The sequence below is a fragment of the Protomyctophum bolini genome, assembly GCF_963924005.1.
Source record: "Protomyctophum bolini genome assembly, chromosome: 12".
NCBI classification, from domain to species: Eukaryota; Metazoa; Chordata; class Actinopteri; order Myctophiformes; family Myctophidae; genus Protomyctophum; species Protomyctophum bolini.
In genome coordinates this window covers 34,794,368-34,810,231 of record NC_137873.1, presented here as the reverse complement: position 1 = coordinate 34,810,231, position 15,864 = coordinate 34,794,368, and the positions used below count along the sequence as shown (strand labels likewise).

The 15,864-nt window shown below is 42.6% G+C and overlaps 2 protein-coding genes across 2 annotated transcripts in view; one reads left to right on the top strand and one right to left on the bottom strand.

The window, feature by feature from the left end:
* The window catches only part of LOC308326238 (E3 ubiquitin-protein ligase TRIM35-like), a gene marked incomplete at both ends in the record, with an annotated part of 30,553 nt that extends 27,976 nt beyond the window's left edge, over positions 1-2,577 (bottom strand). The window contains one exon of the mRNA XM_080779046.1: positions 1,177-2,577. Within this exon, the coding sequence (XP_080635172.1) occupies positions 1,177-2,577 (1,401 nt within the window). The remainder of the gene's footprint in view (positions 1-1,176) is intronic.
* A 4,872-nt stretch (positions 2,578-7,449) lies between these two features.
* LOC308326237 (E3 ubiquitin-protein ligase TRIM35-like) overlaps positions 7,450-15,864 on the top strand; it is a gene marked incomplete at both ends in the record, with an annotated part of 29,079 nt that continues 20,664 nt past the window's right edge. The window contains 3 exons of the mRNA XM_080779045.1: positions 7,450-8,907; positions 11,893-12,044; positions 13,591-13,682. Of these exons, the coding sequence (XP_080635171.1) occupies positions 7,450-8,907; positions 11,893-12,044; positions 13,591-13,682 (1,702 nt within the window). The remainder of the gene's footprint in view (positions 8,908-11,892; positions 12,045-13,590; positions 13,683-15,864) is intronic.

The window sequence follows — 15,864 nt, the reverse complement described above, 5'->3', positions numbered from 1 at the left end:
GCGCGTGCCCAGCTGGCATTCTCTTGTATAATATTATATATCGTAATTGACTTGTATTATTTATTTATTTACCACCACGTAGTAACCTCGGCGAGGTTACCTCGCGCAGCAGACTATCCAGCATGTGTCTTCCCCCTCGGAGACACCGGCTGTGTCGTTAGGGCAATCAGAGGCAGGCGGGGCGTTGCCATGTCTATGCTCGGACGTAGAAAGAATATACGCGGACAAAACCTCTTGACTCCTCTTGACTCTTGAGATGTCATACAAAGAGGCTGTGTGTGTGTGTGTGTGTGTGTGTGTGTGTGTGTGTGTGTGTGTGTGTGTTGTCCACCTAACTCCATTTTGCCCCCTCATAAATCAGTGCTATTGAACTGAGCTATTGTGTGTGTTATAATATAAATATAATATAACAACATTGAAACCTCTTAACTCCATTGGACCCGCAAACTGTCTGCTAAAGCAGCTAACTCCACCACCTCTTTCCCTACCATGCTAGTGGTATATTAGTATTGCAACGTGAGGCTAACTCAGACACAGACATGCATACACTAACCTAACGCACCCACACATTGCATTTGTTGTTGTATTTGTTGTTTTATGTTTAATTACTTTGTCTAACTTACTATTATTGTTTATTATCTTAGGTGAAAACCCTGTATGGGTTTCTTTTCTCACCTGCACTTTTATTTCTGAATGATGTTACCTTTTTGTACTGTTTTTTTATTGCGCGAATAAATCAAATTAAATATAGCTGAGCTTCATTGCGATGCACAAACCAACCGAGATGTTGAAAATTATTCTAATTACATTCATTATGAATATCATTGTTGCTTCAAATAAACAACTTCACACCCTGCAGTAAGAAGACTAGACTGGAATCACACATGCATCCACTCAGATCGTTGTTCTATAGAAACACTTTATTCAGGAATGCAGTGTCATTACACATCAGTAACAGGCTCAGCTATAGTCTCCCGTCTCATTTAAGAGACTGTAGGAAAAGAAAAACAGCTAAACAGGACAGTTGAGTGAGCATGAAGACAATTTGCAGTAAAGAAAATCTAATAGGGGGTCCACGGCCAAATACGTAGGCCTATCAATTTGAATAAACCTGCTTTAGGAAAGTAACAAAACAAACTTTTCGCCCCTGTGGAAAAAACGCCTGGTTTTTTCCACACTTACACTGACCTTCCCTGGTAATATCTTCAGCGGTTTATGGTCATTCGTGAAAATGTATGGAAAGAGTGTGTCGGTGAAAGTGTGTGTGAAGGTGTGTATGTGTGCGTTAGCATCAGGATCACAGAATGACAGCCTTCCTTTGTTCCAGTCCAGCTGGACTCTGATCCTCTGAGGTTTCTGCTTCAATGAGAGGTCGACGGTGGCTGACCCCGCCACGGACCCTGCCGTGTGTTTGCCGTGATAGAACTCTACACACCAGCGTTGACCCTCTCCCACTCCACTCCTCTGGTAAGACTCTGCTAGCACACCCAGTCGCCAGCTTGTATTGTCCCCGACCTCAACGTCCCAGCTGTGAGTCCCCGAGTTAAAGCCCTCAGAGCCCAGGACAATGGACATGTGGTCAAACCTCTCTGGGATGTCAGGAAGCAGCCGGAAGCGTGTCAGACTGGTCAGATCGTCAGACAGGGCGAGGCCTTGATAGGCAGTGTTGGGGTCCAGAATGACGGGACTGTAGAAGACAATGTCCTTCATCTTGTCCCAGACTCTGAAGGTCAGGTTACCCAGGTGTTTGGCCACGTCTATCAGTGCTCCAGAGACCGGCCGTGGGTCCTGCAGTGTGAACCGGACCGTTTCCATTGTGGTCTTGTAGTTCTGCAGGAATGCAATGTGTTCAGCTCTCAGCTCCTTCTCTATGGTGTCGATGTTGTGTGAAAGGGTTGATATGTCTCTGTTCAGACATTCAATGTTCTCCTTCATCATCTGACTCTTCTGCTGCTCTTCCACCCTGAGTGCAGTGATGCTGGCCTCCTCCTCTTCTTGTAGAAACTGACGAAGCTTCTTAAACCGTTTCTTAATGTGCCTCTCTGTGAGCGAGGCCTGGACCTTGATGTGTTTTGCTGTTTGGTCATTTTTCTGTTTAACGTAATTAAACATCTTCAGTTTCTTCTGTAAAGGCTTCAGTGATTTCTGGACTCCCTTCTTGTGATCCAGAGCAGCTTCATCGATGGGTCTGAAACGGTGGTTGGTGTGTCTTTCAGAATCTCGACACACAACACACACTGGCTGTTGACATTCCAGACAGAACAGTTTGAGTTTCTCAGCATGCAGACCGCAGAGATCCTCAGACCCAGGTGAAGTTCTCCGACGCTTTGAAGGTCTCTGCTGTATGAAGGCCTCACACAGGTTCTTCAGAACCAGGTTACAGGGTGGAGATTCTTTATTTTGATGTATTTTCTTACACACTGGACATTCCTTTGTTCCTTTCTGTCTCCACCATTCCTGCAGACAGGCTTTGCAGAAGCTGTGGCTACACGCCAGGAGAACAGGATCTTTAAAGATGTCATAACACACAGAACAGGAGAAATCCTCTTCTGAAAAAGACGAGTTGTTGGAAGCCATTAGACTCAGCTGTTTGGCACTACAAACACTAGCTGTGGAAAGACAGTGTCCTCCCTCACTGCAAGACTGCAAGTTGTGAGTTTGGGCTGAAGGTGAAAGAGGCTTTTATATTCAGGAGTCTGGCAGGGGGCGGAGCTGTTGCAATAACACTTAGAATCCTGCACTTCCTCCCATCTTCACACACCCCCTCACACCTCTCCTCCCGTTTAGAAAACAGTCATTGTCCAATTTCAATGTGAAAGGCCTGAAGGCCCATCACAAAAGCCAGTCTGGTTGATGGGCCATCATCACCCACTGGATGAAACAACACTCTTATCATCGTACATCATCAAGACATAAAATAGACACTATGTGTATTTGCTCAGACACTAAATTCTCCATTCATTGTCAATGTGAATTTGTGTAGGACAAAAACACAGATTTGCTATGACACATATGATGTAAATCTCTGTGTAGGACAAAAATCTACACTAATAGCTGAATGTGGGGCTAGAGCCCTTCAAAAATTTATTGAAATTGAAAAGAGGGGCAGAATGAGTAGACCAATCACTGTATGTCGCAATCCTGCATAATCTCTTTTGCAACCTATGGAGTTTATGAAGACGTGTATGATAAGTAGCTCGTGTAGTTTCTGTATTTTATTTGTAACAACAAGAAACATGTAGTATGGTGTATGACTAAAACTTAAGTTTAAACTCATGTGTTTGATGGACATTATGACAATACACAGAGACCTCCCATGTCACCCTTTTTTATTTTTCAAATGTCTGGGACAGCTTAATGGCGAATTACTTTCTTATTCCAGAATCATAACGGCACAATTTTGCCATACTTAACTGCATTAAACACTGTTATTGTTTTAGTCCTTTAACTGTATTAAACACTACTTAGTATTATTATAGTCCTTTGTGTATAATGCTCTGGGTACTATTGACAAAGTACAAAGCATAATGTGCAGACTGTGGAGACTGTATTTAGATAGACAGACCGATAAGACATCCATTTTGATGGATTTCAATGGCCAGCTGTCACTTCATCACCCCCCCCCCCCCCCCCCCCCCCCCCACACACACACACAAAAACCCACACCACACACACACCCAATCCCCCTTGAACAGTGCGGGGTAGATGACCACATAGATTACTATTACATCAGAGACGGTATATGACGTCTGGTTGAAAAGATAACAATTGAGAGAGAGAATCCTTGGGCTAAAAACGGCCATAGCTACTTGACCTCATCACATTTTTAGCCCAAGGAGTGTTTTTTGTGTGCAAAACTAATGCTTGGAATGGATTCAGAATCATAAAAACCCCCTAGCTTCATTATGTCACATATGCTACTTAGATAATTATGACATTTTTATATTGCCTCATATAGGATGTTAATGGTATGGTCACATATGACAATTACTCAAATTGCTCAACGTGCAACTTTTAGCAACCAAGCTTAATCTCATCTGCTAAGCCTATAGATGACATTTGAATCATAAAGGTTTACATTAAACACCATTTCCTGGGTCTAACATGGGACCTACAGTATGGGAGCTTCCAGTATGATGATGATGAAAGAATTGCCTGTATTCTGCATGGTGAAACTCCTCACTGTCAGATGAAAAGAAGCATCTCACACATCGGAGGAGCAACGCAGTTTTCTGTACTTTCTCTAGGACGTACTGTAGGAGTAGAGAGAATATAATACATAATGTAATTAAGAGACTAAACGAAGAGGAAAAAGTATAGGGAAAATATCATTGTACAAAAAAAGAGTGAGGGGCACTCTTAACAGTTTGACTCCATAAAACGCGTAACCCGCATTTCAATCAAATATCCTACGCTGCCGAGATTGTTTTATTACCTTTAAGAGCATACGCTGAATTATTTGGGCTTTTGATCCGTGAAAATCAAGATCTCACTGGAATCTTGATTTTCACGGATCAAAAGAAAATTACCAGAACAGAGCATCCGTTGCCTCAATTACCTGGTTAGGATTAAGGCAGGCATGCACTGACTGAATTTAGATTTTTGTTTACTACCACTCAGTGTGTGTGTGTGTGTGTGTGTGTGTGTGTGTGTGTGTGTGTGTGTGTGTGTGTGTGTGAAATCCTGTATGCTTCAAGCGACATAATTCATTGTGCATGCAGTAGATTACATGCATGCTGTGCACTGATATGAACCCATAATAGCTACTAAGAGGCTGACTGGGCTATACATTATGTGATCAAACTTGTTGCAGTGCTGTGTCTGTCTCCCTAGGTGTCTCATTATCCACCAGGTGGAGATAGAAAGCCCTACATTACAGGGTACGATAAAAGCAACGATATCATGTCTGGTAAACTTGAAAAGTCTGAATCTGGATCAGGGTGATCCTATCATGATGAATGGCTTTGAAGTTTGGCAGAGTTGTTCTGATCCTGCATGCATCTCAAATCAAGTGTGTGTGTGTGTGTGTGTGTGTGTGCGTGTGTGCGTGTGTGTGTGTGTGTGAAATCCTGTATGCTTCAAGCGGCAGAATTAATTGTGCATGCAGTACATTACATGTCGTGCACTGATATGAACCCAATAGCTACTAAGAGGCTGACTGGCTATTTTCACCATCAAATACACTGTTTAGGGAGAAAATAGCTTTAATACCTTTTTCAGCTGAGCTGAATTGGTTTTCCTAATCTATTGTCTGTGTGCATGGCATATTATTGCAGCTTCCACAACATCTTGCTTGAGGTCCAGTGATATTATGTGAACTAATCCTTGTCGCAAACAGCCAAAAGCACGGTATTCATAACACCATTAAAAATCTGTATTTTGAATTATGTATTTAAAAAAACTACGTTCTTGAACACTTGGAATTTTAAGTGATGACACAAAGAAATGAGCAGACACATTTTAAACTGGAGCACTATAAAGATTAAGCTCATAAATGGGCTAACTATTCTTTCCCGATTGGCTGATATTTTGTCACTTACCTGAAAATGTATTTTCTGATGATTACTAATACTATCACAATATAACTTAAAAAAAAAACATGAGCACAACAAATACAGCAATGACATTGTTAATGTCCAATTGAGTAAAGTAAAGTAAATAACCTCATCCCCCCAAAATAAATAACAACATGTTCACCTCTTTCCACCTATTCCCGCATGTATTTATCTGGCGTACTAAGATCCTCTGGTATGTTACACAGATAAATATTTGTAAATTCAATCTCGAAACCCATTATTGTGTTGATATCTGATTGCTAGCCAGATTTCTTTAATTATTGGACAGTCCCAGAATACATGGAAGTGGTCAGCCATTGTATTATTACATTTTCTCCAACAATTTATTGATTCCGGTGTCCCACTCTGTAGGCTTTTTTGTGTGTGTAATGAGTAATGAAGAACCTAATCTTGTTTTTCCACGAACAGACCGAATTGTGGATATCATCTTACACAGGTATATTCAGCCAGTCCTCCTCTGCGATTTCCATTCAATCTCTGTATCTCTTTATCTATATTTTGGCCTTACATTCTTTAAACCAGATGTTCAGTTCAGTTACTTAATTATCCTGAGTGCTTCCTCATGAGAGTCCTATCACCCAGTACTGCCTGGAGGCGAACATCCAATTGATTTATTTATATTTATTTCCATTTGCATCATATTCCAGCAAAATACTATCGTTGAGATAAATCAGCTCCAAACCAAGCTTGTTTTTTTGTCTAAAAAGAAGAATCTGAGATATTTACGTTCTAAGATGCTCCACTCACTTTGCCACTCGATTTGCCATTCACTTTATGCATGTGTATACCCTCTATAGATACCGTAGGTCTATTTCACTGAAACCGGTTTGGCTGACTTGCAAATGAGTTAAATGAGTGAATTTGAATTGAGTGGCCATTTGAAAACAAAGGCGACTTGCTATTTCCATAGAATGGACATGTATGGACATATATTACATATATGTCCATACAGTTAGGATACTGTTAACAAAGGACTATAATAATACTAAGTAGTGTTTAATACAGTTGAGTATATGGCAAAATTGTGCCGTTATAAATCTGGAATGTAAGAAAGTAATTCGCCACAATAAAAAGGGTGACATGGGAGGTCTGTGTACCGTCATAGGAGTTTAGAGTACATGTTTCAAGTTGTGTAAATAAAAAAACGATAATTCTGACCCTCTTTTCAAGCAACTCAGTGGCGGAAGGTTCCTCTAACGGCAGTGGGTGCCCACCTTAGAGTAGCCTATATATTTTAAGGTGCCCACCCGCCCCGCAACTTATTATTATTGGCTTATTATTTTGCCAGCGGGTGCTTCTGCTCCTACGCACCCGTGGAGTTGACGCCGTTGAAGCAACTTACTATTTTATCAATTTTGAAGGCCTCTAGTCTAGCCCCTCCTATATTCAGCTATTAGTGTAGATTTTCGTCTTACACAAATATCACATTTCCATTGACAATTAATGGAGAATTTACGCCATGTGTCTGAGCAAATCAGCTTAGTGTCTACTTTTGTCCTACACAAAGCATAGTGTCTATTTTATGTCATGATGATGTACGGTGATAAGAGTGTTGTTTCAGCCAGTGGGTGATGATGGCCCATCAACCAGACTGGCTTTTGTGATGGGCCTTCAGGCCTTTCACATTGAAATTGGACAATGACTGCTTTCTAAACGGGAGGAGAGGTGTGAGGGGGTGTGAGAAGATGGGAGGAGGTGCAGGATTCTAAGTGTTATTGCAACACCTCCACCTGCCAGACTCCTGAATATAAAAGCCTCTTTCACCTTCAGCCCAAAACTCACAACTTGCAGTCTTGCAGTGAGGGAGGACACTGTCTTTCCACAGCTGCAGAACAGGACAGAGTGTGTTTGTAGTGACAACCAGCTGAGTCAAATGGCTTCCAACAACTCGTCTTTTTCAGAAGAGGATTTCTCCTGTTCTGTGTGTTGTGACATCTTTAAAGATCCTGTTCTCCTGGCGTGTAGCCACAGCTTCTGCAAAGCCTGTCTGCAGGAATGGTGGAGACAGAAAGGAACAAAGGAATGTCCAGTGTGTAAGAAAATACATAAAAATAAAGAATCTCCACCCTGTAACCTGGTTCTGAAGAACCTGTGTGAGGCCTTCATACAGCAGAGACCTTCAAAGCGTCGGAGAACTTCACCCGGATCTGAGGATCTCTGCGGTCTGCATGCTGAGAGACTCAAACTGTTCTGTCTGGAATGTCAACAGCCAGTGTGTGTTGTGTGTCGAGATTCTGAAAGACACACCAACCACCGTTTCAGACCCATCGATGAAGCTGCTCTGGATCACAAGAAGGGAGTCCAGAAATCACTGAAGCCTTTACAGAAGAAACTGAAGATGTTTAATAACGTTAAACAGAAAAGTGACCAAACAGCAAAACACATCAAGGTCCAGGCCTCTCTCACAGAGAGGCACATTAAGAAACGGTTTAAGAAGCTTCGTCAGTTTCTACAAGAAGAGGAGGAGGCCAGCATCGCTGCACTCAGGGTGGAAAAGCAGCAGAAGAGTCAGATGATGAAGGAGTACATTGAGGGTCTGAACAGAGACATATCGACCCTTTCACACAACATCGACACCATAGAGAAGGAGCTGAGAGCTGAACACATCGCATTCCTGCAGAACTACAAGACTACAATGGAAACGGTCCGGTTCATACTGCAGGACCCACGGCCGGTCTCTGGAGCACTGATAGACATGGCCAAACACCTGGGTAACCTGACCTTCAGAGTCTGGGACAAGATGAAGGACCTTGTCTCCTACAGTCCCGTCATTCTGGACCCCAACACTGCCTATCAAGGCCTCGCCGTGTCTGACGATCTGACCAGTGTGACTGGTCAGAAGTCAGAAGTGGAGGTGTGGAATGGATATGTACGGCCGCTTCCTGACATCCCAGAGAGGTTTGACCACATGTCCATTGTCCTGGGCTCTGAGGGCTTTAACTCGGGGACTCACAGCTGGGACGTTGAGGTCGGGGACAATACAAGCTGGCGACTGGGTGTGCTAACAGAGTCTTACCAGAGGAGTGGAGTGGGAGAGGGTCAACGCTGGTGTGTAGAGTTCTATCACGGCAAACACACGGCAGGGTCCGTGGCGGGGTCAGCCACCGTCGACCTCTCATTGAAGCGGAAACCTCAGAGGATCAGAGTCCAGCTGGACTGGAACGAAGGAAGGCTGTCATTCCGTGATCCTGATGCTAACGCACACATACACACCTTCACACACACTTTCACCGACACACTCTTTCCATACATTTTCACGAATGACCATAATCTCCCGCTGAAGATATTACCAGGGCAGGTCAGTGTAAGTGTGGAAAAAACGCCCCGGAGGGCGAAACAGTTTTTTTGTTAAATAAAGATGACAGGGAGCAAACGTATCACGTTCATTCACATTCACTTGTTTTCTTCCAGAGTAACTGTGGAACAATGCAGTTAGAAATGATGAGACATTTAGGAGCATTTAGGGAATATTTCTCAGTTTATAATCTATATGGTTTACAAGTGTTTCCTTAAGAGTAAATTGTCTTCATGCTCACTCAACTGATTTAGCTGTTTTTCTTTTCCTACAGTCTCTTAAATGAGACGGGAGACTATAGCTGTTACTGATGTGTAATGGAACTGCATTCCTGATTAAAGTGGTTCTATAGAACAACGATCTGAAGTCATGGTTGTTTTTTATAGTGAGGTAGTGGATGCATGTGTGATTCTAGTCTAGTCTTCTTACTGCAGGGTGTGAAGTTGTTTATTTGAAGTAACAATGATGTTCATAATTAATGTAATTTGAATAATTCTCAACATTTCGGTTGTTTTGCGCATCGCAAATGAAGCTCAGCTACATTTAATTTGATTTATTCGCACAATAAAAAAACAGTACAAAAAGGTAACATCATTAAAAGAAGGGGGGAAAAAGTGCAGGTGAGAAAAGAAACACATACAGGGTTTTCACCTAAGATAAATTAGACAAAGTAATCAAACGTAAGGTATATGACAAACAACATATACAACAACAAATGCAATGTGTGGGGGCGTTAGTGTACGCGTGTCTGTGTCTGAGTATGCAGAATAAGCCTACATTATCTCTCTGCTGTCAGGAAGAAACCCCCTAACTCCAAAATGTTCATATTTTCAGGAAATAAACAAAGCAATACTGCCTCATCAAAGTTGGTGTTGTTGTGACTTTATAGTGCATGAGAGGGAAATATGTGGTGGAATTAGCTGCTTTAGCATACAGTTTGAGGGTCCAATGGAGTTAAGAGCTTTTGGTTCAATGGTGTTATATTATATTTATATTATAACACACACATTAGCTCAGTTCAATAGCACTGATTTATGAGGGAATAAAATGGAGTTAGGTGGTTTCCTCCCGACAGCAACAATTATAGTAGAAGCAAGTGGAGAGGCTTGATTTATGAGGCTGGCCCTCATGTTTAAAGTGACAGTGAAGGTGAGCAACACACGCACACGCACACACACACACACACACGCGCACACACACACACACACACACACACACACACACACACACAGCTCTAGTCAGCGTTCAGCAATGCACTGATTGCACTCTCAGATCTTTCATGTTCAGGAACCAGTTTTTTATTCGACAGTCCCAGAATACATGGAAGTGGTCAGCCATTGCATTATTACATTTTCTCCAACAATTTATTGATTCCGGTGTGTACACACACACACACACACACACACACACACACACACACACACACGCGCAGCTCTTGCACTGATTGCACTCACTGCCTCTTTGTATGACATCTCAGGTCGTCTTTCATGTTCAGGAACCAGTAGTTCAAACATTGTACTAATCCGTATCTGATCAAGAATCCCATGATTTGAGATGCAGGATCAGAACAACTCTGCCAAACTTCAAAGCCATTCATCATGATAGGATCACCCTGATTCAGACTTTTCAACTTTACCAGACATGATATCATTGCTTTTATCGTACCTTGTAGGGCTTTCTATCTCCACCTGGTGGATAATGAGACACCTTTAAGTGAGACAGACAGCACAGCAACTTAGAGCCACTTCTTAATTATTATATGATGAATTAGCAGAAAAGTGAAGACGCCAAAAGTAATTGGCCCGGAATGACATTTGTGATGATTTGATTGGTTGACCACGGAATGTGATGTATGATGATAAGCGTAATTACAGGTAATTACGTATTCTCTCTACTCCTACAGTACGTCCTAGAGAAAGTACAGAAAACTGCGTTGCTCCTCCGATGTGTGAGATGCTTCTTTTTATCTGACAGTGAGGAGTTTCACCATGCAGAATACAGGCAATTATTTCATCATCATAACCTTTATGAGTACATTTGAGGGGCAGGCCCTCATTTTCAATGTAGCCCGAATAGCCACATTTGTTTTGGATCAAACTAATTTCCTGGTCCAATCGGATAACAAAGCGATCCCAATCCTGTTTTTTTTGGGTCTTGAACTACCTAAAATCCTATTCTGATCCAGTCAAATAATATGAGGTTCAGAGCTTTTAACTTCTGGGCCCATGCTATCAGATCCTGCATGTTAACACCTACAATATACCGTAGTCTCCCGAGACAGACTGGTGACTCACAATTTTCAAACGCTTTCATCATACAGTCTGTGCAATGGCAATCTAATGAGTCAATGCATATAGCTTGCTGCCTGACAGAAATAGAAATTCCAGACTTTAAATAGCATTCAGAGATGGTGTAATAGTTTTCTGGCTATATGCGAGACTACCATACAACATGCCCATCTTCTGTTGCAGGAGGCTGGTACTGTACATCAGTTGGTGCCTTTCCAACAACCCCCTCTGGGGATTGGGAGATCTCTGACAGACAAAGATAACAACAGTCAGCCATGCTGGGAGGAGCAGAACATTGAAATGAGCTCGGATTTCAACTCAGCCAGCAGTAAGCATGCCGTTCTGAATTAATTTGAGATCTTTAAAAAAAAAAGGATGCTAGAAGGAAATATAATTAATAATTAATTGAAAATGCATCTTGACGGCATCCATGTCTTATGGTTCAGTGACAGACGTCTGCCTTGACTGTGAAATGTATTGGTTTTACACTTGACATGACATGCACAATCTGTGTACAAATAATGTTTCACTCAGGATTTGGCAGTGTACGCTGTATTTCCATGGTTCCTAGTCTACACCTTTTTACTTGTCAGCGAGGACGTGGCCATCTTCGCCGTGGACTCTCTAACTGTCTCTCTGTCTGTCTGTCTGTCTGTAGATGGACTCTCTAACTGTCTCTCTATCTGTCTGTCTGTCTGTAGGACTCTCTAACTGTCTGTCTGTCTGTCTGTAGGTGGGCTGCAACCCCAACGAGGACGTGGCCATCTTCGCCGTGGACTCTCTCAGGCAGCTCTCCATGAAGTTCCTGGAGAAAGGAGAGCTGGCCAACTTCCGCTTCCAGAAGGACTTCCTGCGGCCGTTTGAACACATCATGAAGAAGAACAGGTACCAAAATATAAGACCTGAGATCAGATTCTAGAAAATGTTTTCTAGATTGTCAGTTTTCTGAAGAAAAAAAATAAGATCTACAAGCTACGAGCTTGTAACACATTCAGTATTTAAGTCCGACGTCATTTTGTAGTGCTACGTTATACGTCCGGGTCCAAGTGGCACCAGCTCCCGTACCATCTCATTGCATCACAATGATCCACTACCTGAGTGGTAGTAAACAAAAGTCAAAAATTCTAAATTAATCCTAACCAAGTAATTGTGGCAACAGATGCCAGCCTCTGAGGTGTTGGCCTTAATCTGGTAAATTCTGTTACACTGGAATCTTTCCCCACGCATGCACACACACACACACACACACACACACACACACACACACACACACACACACAGACTGGACACACATCAGTCCAGTATCGGCTTTGAAATGTTTTTCCCTCTCACATCCAAGATCATGTGTACCCCCGTTCACTCTCCATTAACTCGAGAAAATGCTCTGATGTCTTCCTTTCTTCTCCTACTCCCTCTCGGCATACTAACCATATTTAATGGCCTCTGTAAGTCGCGCAAGGACAAAAATCATCTCCCTGGCTCAATGATCAAAAGGAAATGCTAAACTTGTAAACTAAACGCGTTTTATAGTCATATGAAAGATCTTATGAAGGAATTTAGCACGAGTACAGTATTTCTCCAAACTAATTTCTGAAAATATTCTTGGATATAGTTGTTGTCGACCTTTTGTCCAGCACATTTATGACCGACTCTCCAGAGGAATGTGAAATGTTTATTTTATTCTTTAGAAAGAAGAAAATAAACCCACCCTTATACCGGAGGCTAAATTGCCTGCATTTTTTCACGTATACACTATCTGTAGAAACCATTATGTTACATAATGTCTGAAATAAGGCATGGATCCAGAATGTTCTGCATTTAAATGATGCAAGAAAGATGTATTTGGCACTGCACTGCGGCGGCATAAGGGCTACGCTTGCATGCGGGCCTTTGTCTAAGACACATGTCTTCCTCGGGAGACTAATAATAAAGAACCTTGAAGAACCTTGATCAACTGATGGACCTAATTACATTTTGGCAATCTACAGTGCTTAATTAATTGAATATACCTTAACGTAATTTAAGTAAAAAGGGCCTTTCTGTGTGGAGTCTGCATGTTCTCCCCGTGTCCCCTAGGGTATACTGTAGGTACCCTCACAAAAAAAATCCTGGTCTCTAAACTGCCTCCCCCTGGCCAGCCGGGGCGCCTGATGGAGGGGAAAGGAACTGGTCGGAATAACGTGTTCCTTCCATGCAGGGAATCGCCCAACTGTCAGGTGTAAAGGAGCAACTTGGACACTCATGCATAAACGCAGCATGAGTTCAAGTCCGTTGCTCTCCCCAGGTTGGCGGAGGGTGTGTGCTGTAGAGCAGTGGTGTCACGCTCGTAGAACGCAGTACCACGCCGTGGTGCCAGTCATTTTTTGACGTGCACGCGCAGGGACGGAGCGGTGCACGTGCGTGCACGCTAGAACGCGTCCCCCTATTCAAGAGAAGTCACCACCAAGACGCACCAAGTACCCAGTGGTCTAGGTTTACTGGAGCGGCTGGCGCCCACCTCCCCCTATTTTCACACCGTGTCAAGTACCGTGCCGAATTCAAATGGCCACTAGTTTGGTTGCATAACAGCTTAAAGTGTTTATACCTGAGCGGTGACTCAGTGACTGTGAGCGCACGTATAGCCTACGATAAGCATGCACGCTTGATTTACAGCAGTGGACTGCTATGGCTCCAGTATAGGCTACTGCTGCCGTGTGATGTTCTCCTCCATCAAAGAACAGTTACAGATTCATTCGTCCAAAGCAAACTTTTTAGTTTCGCTAGTGTGCAGTAAAGATGTTTGTCTGACCATTTTAAGTCTACTTTTGTGTTTTGTTCGTGTGTCTAAAACTCATACACTATTTAACAATAGGCTTTAGGCTATGCAGCTGTTCTGTGTGCATGCCGCGATGCGCACATGCACGTGCGCGTGACGTTCCGTGGTACCAGTAAAATAAATCACCATGACACTACTGCCGTAGAGCCCAGGATCACATTAGATAATTGTCACAGGGGTGAAAAATGGGTTACAAAATGTTGAGAAACACGATTGCTCCCTTCTTTACAATAAAATAACCTTTGCTGCCTGTTGGTATTGTAGCCTCCCACGGTGCCGTGGTCTGATTAAATAGTAGCTGTTCTGAACTTTTTGGACCCTCCTACGCCGGTCACAAACTATTTTATCTCTGCCTGTCAAGCTAACTGCAACTCAATACTCAGAAACAGCCTCAGAAACAGAAAAATCCATCTTGTCTCCAGTTAATTCAGAATGTACAGCAGCCAGGCTGTTGCAGTAACTAAAACCAGACGAGCAGAGAACATTACACAAATTTGAGCCTCCCTTCACCACAGAACTTTTAAGCAAGAGGGCGGCCTTATTAATCCTCGGGCAATGCCCTTAGGTGGAAACCTTGCATGTCCAAAATGTTTCAGGAAATGTGGTGCAACCCCATTAGCAGGCAACAGTGCAGCACTGTCTCTCTCTCTCTCTGTTTCTGGCACAACAGCGCCCCTACTGGTACTCATACTGGTGCTCATTAACGTCACATAGGTGAACCAACACATAGGTGAACACGGACATTGCTGTTCCTTGGAGTGGTTGCACCACTCAAAAAGGGTGTTCCAATTGATCCAATGTAGTTATTTAGTCACAAGCTCTTGTTGATATACATTTGTTTGCTGTAGTAGTCGATAAACTAAATATTCTGTCGATCTTGAAAGATTAGTAAAAACGGCTGAAGAATGTTCTAGAGAAACTATCCGGCAGTAAATTAGCTTAGTTGTTAGTAGGTTGACAAAGGTCAAAGCCACTGTGACCTCACAAAACATGCTCATTACATTCCTTGAAATTCTTCAAGTATGATTGACATGTTGCAGTCAATGAGTCTGTGCGGACACAGACAGTGGGAGATACTAATCCAAGTGGCATCGCTCTTCCACGTCAGGTCAATTAATGGATTCACAAGGCAGCGTTAGAGTGGTCAGGTGAAGCACATGCAGTCTGCGTGGGTGCATAATGTACAGTACAGTACAGTAGACAGCTGGCGAATGTGAAATCTTTGTCTTTGCAGGAGAGTGACAATATTGATGTAGTTCATTTGATGAATCAAAACAAAACACTGTGGTCTGGAAACAGTGGTCTCTTAATACAAATTAAATACATTAATGTATGTTCGGATGTTACATTATCATATCACATATTCTTCATCCAGTCAACTTTGGGGTTTTTCAACCAATTGGTTCATGTTTTAGGTTGTTAGTAGAGAAAGTAAAAGATGAGTATTAACATTAACATTTTTTCATTTGCGTGTGTTTGTAAGTAAGCGTGCAGCAGAGTGTTGAAGGGTATCATTCATGCATTTCTATGCAGCATTGGCACTTGACAGAAAGTAAATGGATTGTCCCCTTGCCTCGAAACAAGCAGAGCGAAGCACTCTAGTCTAATCAGCCTCCTCGTTGACACCCATCTATCATGGACTGTCATGGCTGACGGCCATGCTGCTGATATGCCACAATAAAACCCAGTCACTGAGATCAATTGAAAGAACAGACAGACCCGTTGATCTGGAAAAACCCTCCTGACAGCCGTGAACATATATTTCCCCCAAGAAGATACAGGACAGTGCCATGCTTAGTTACATACAGGTTACAGGTTACAGATATTCTGAGAATATCGGCATTGGAAATCTCTGCATTTGGAAATAAAATGAATTCTTTAGAGCTGTTG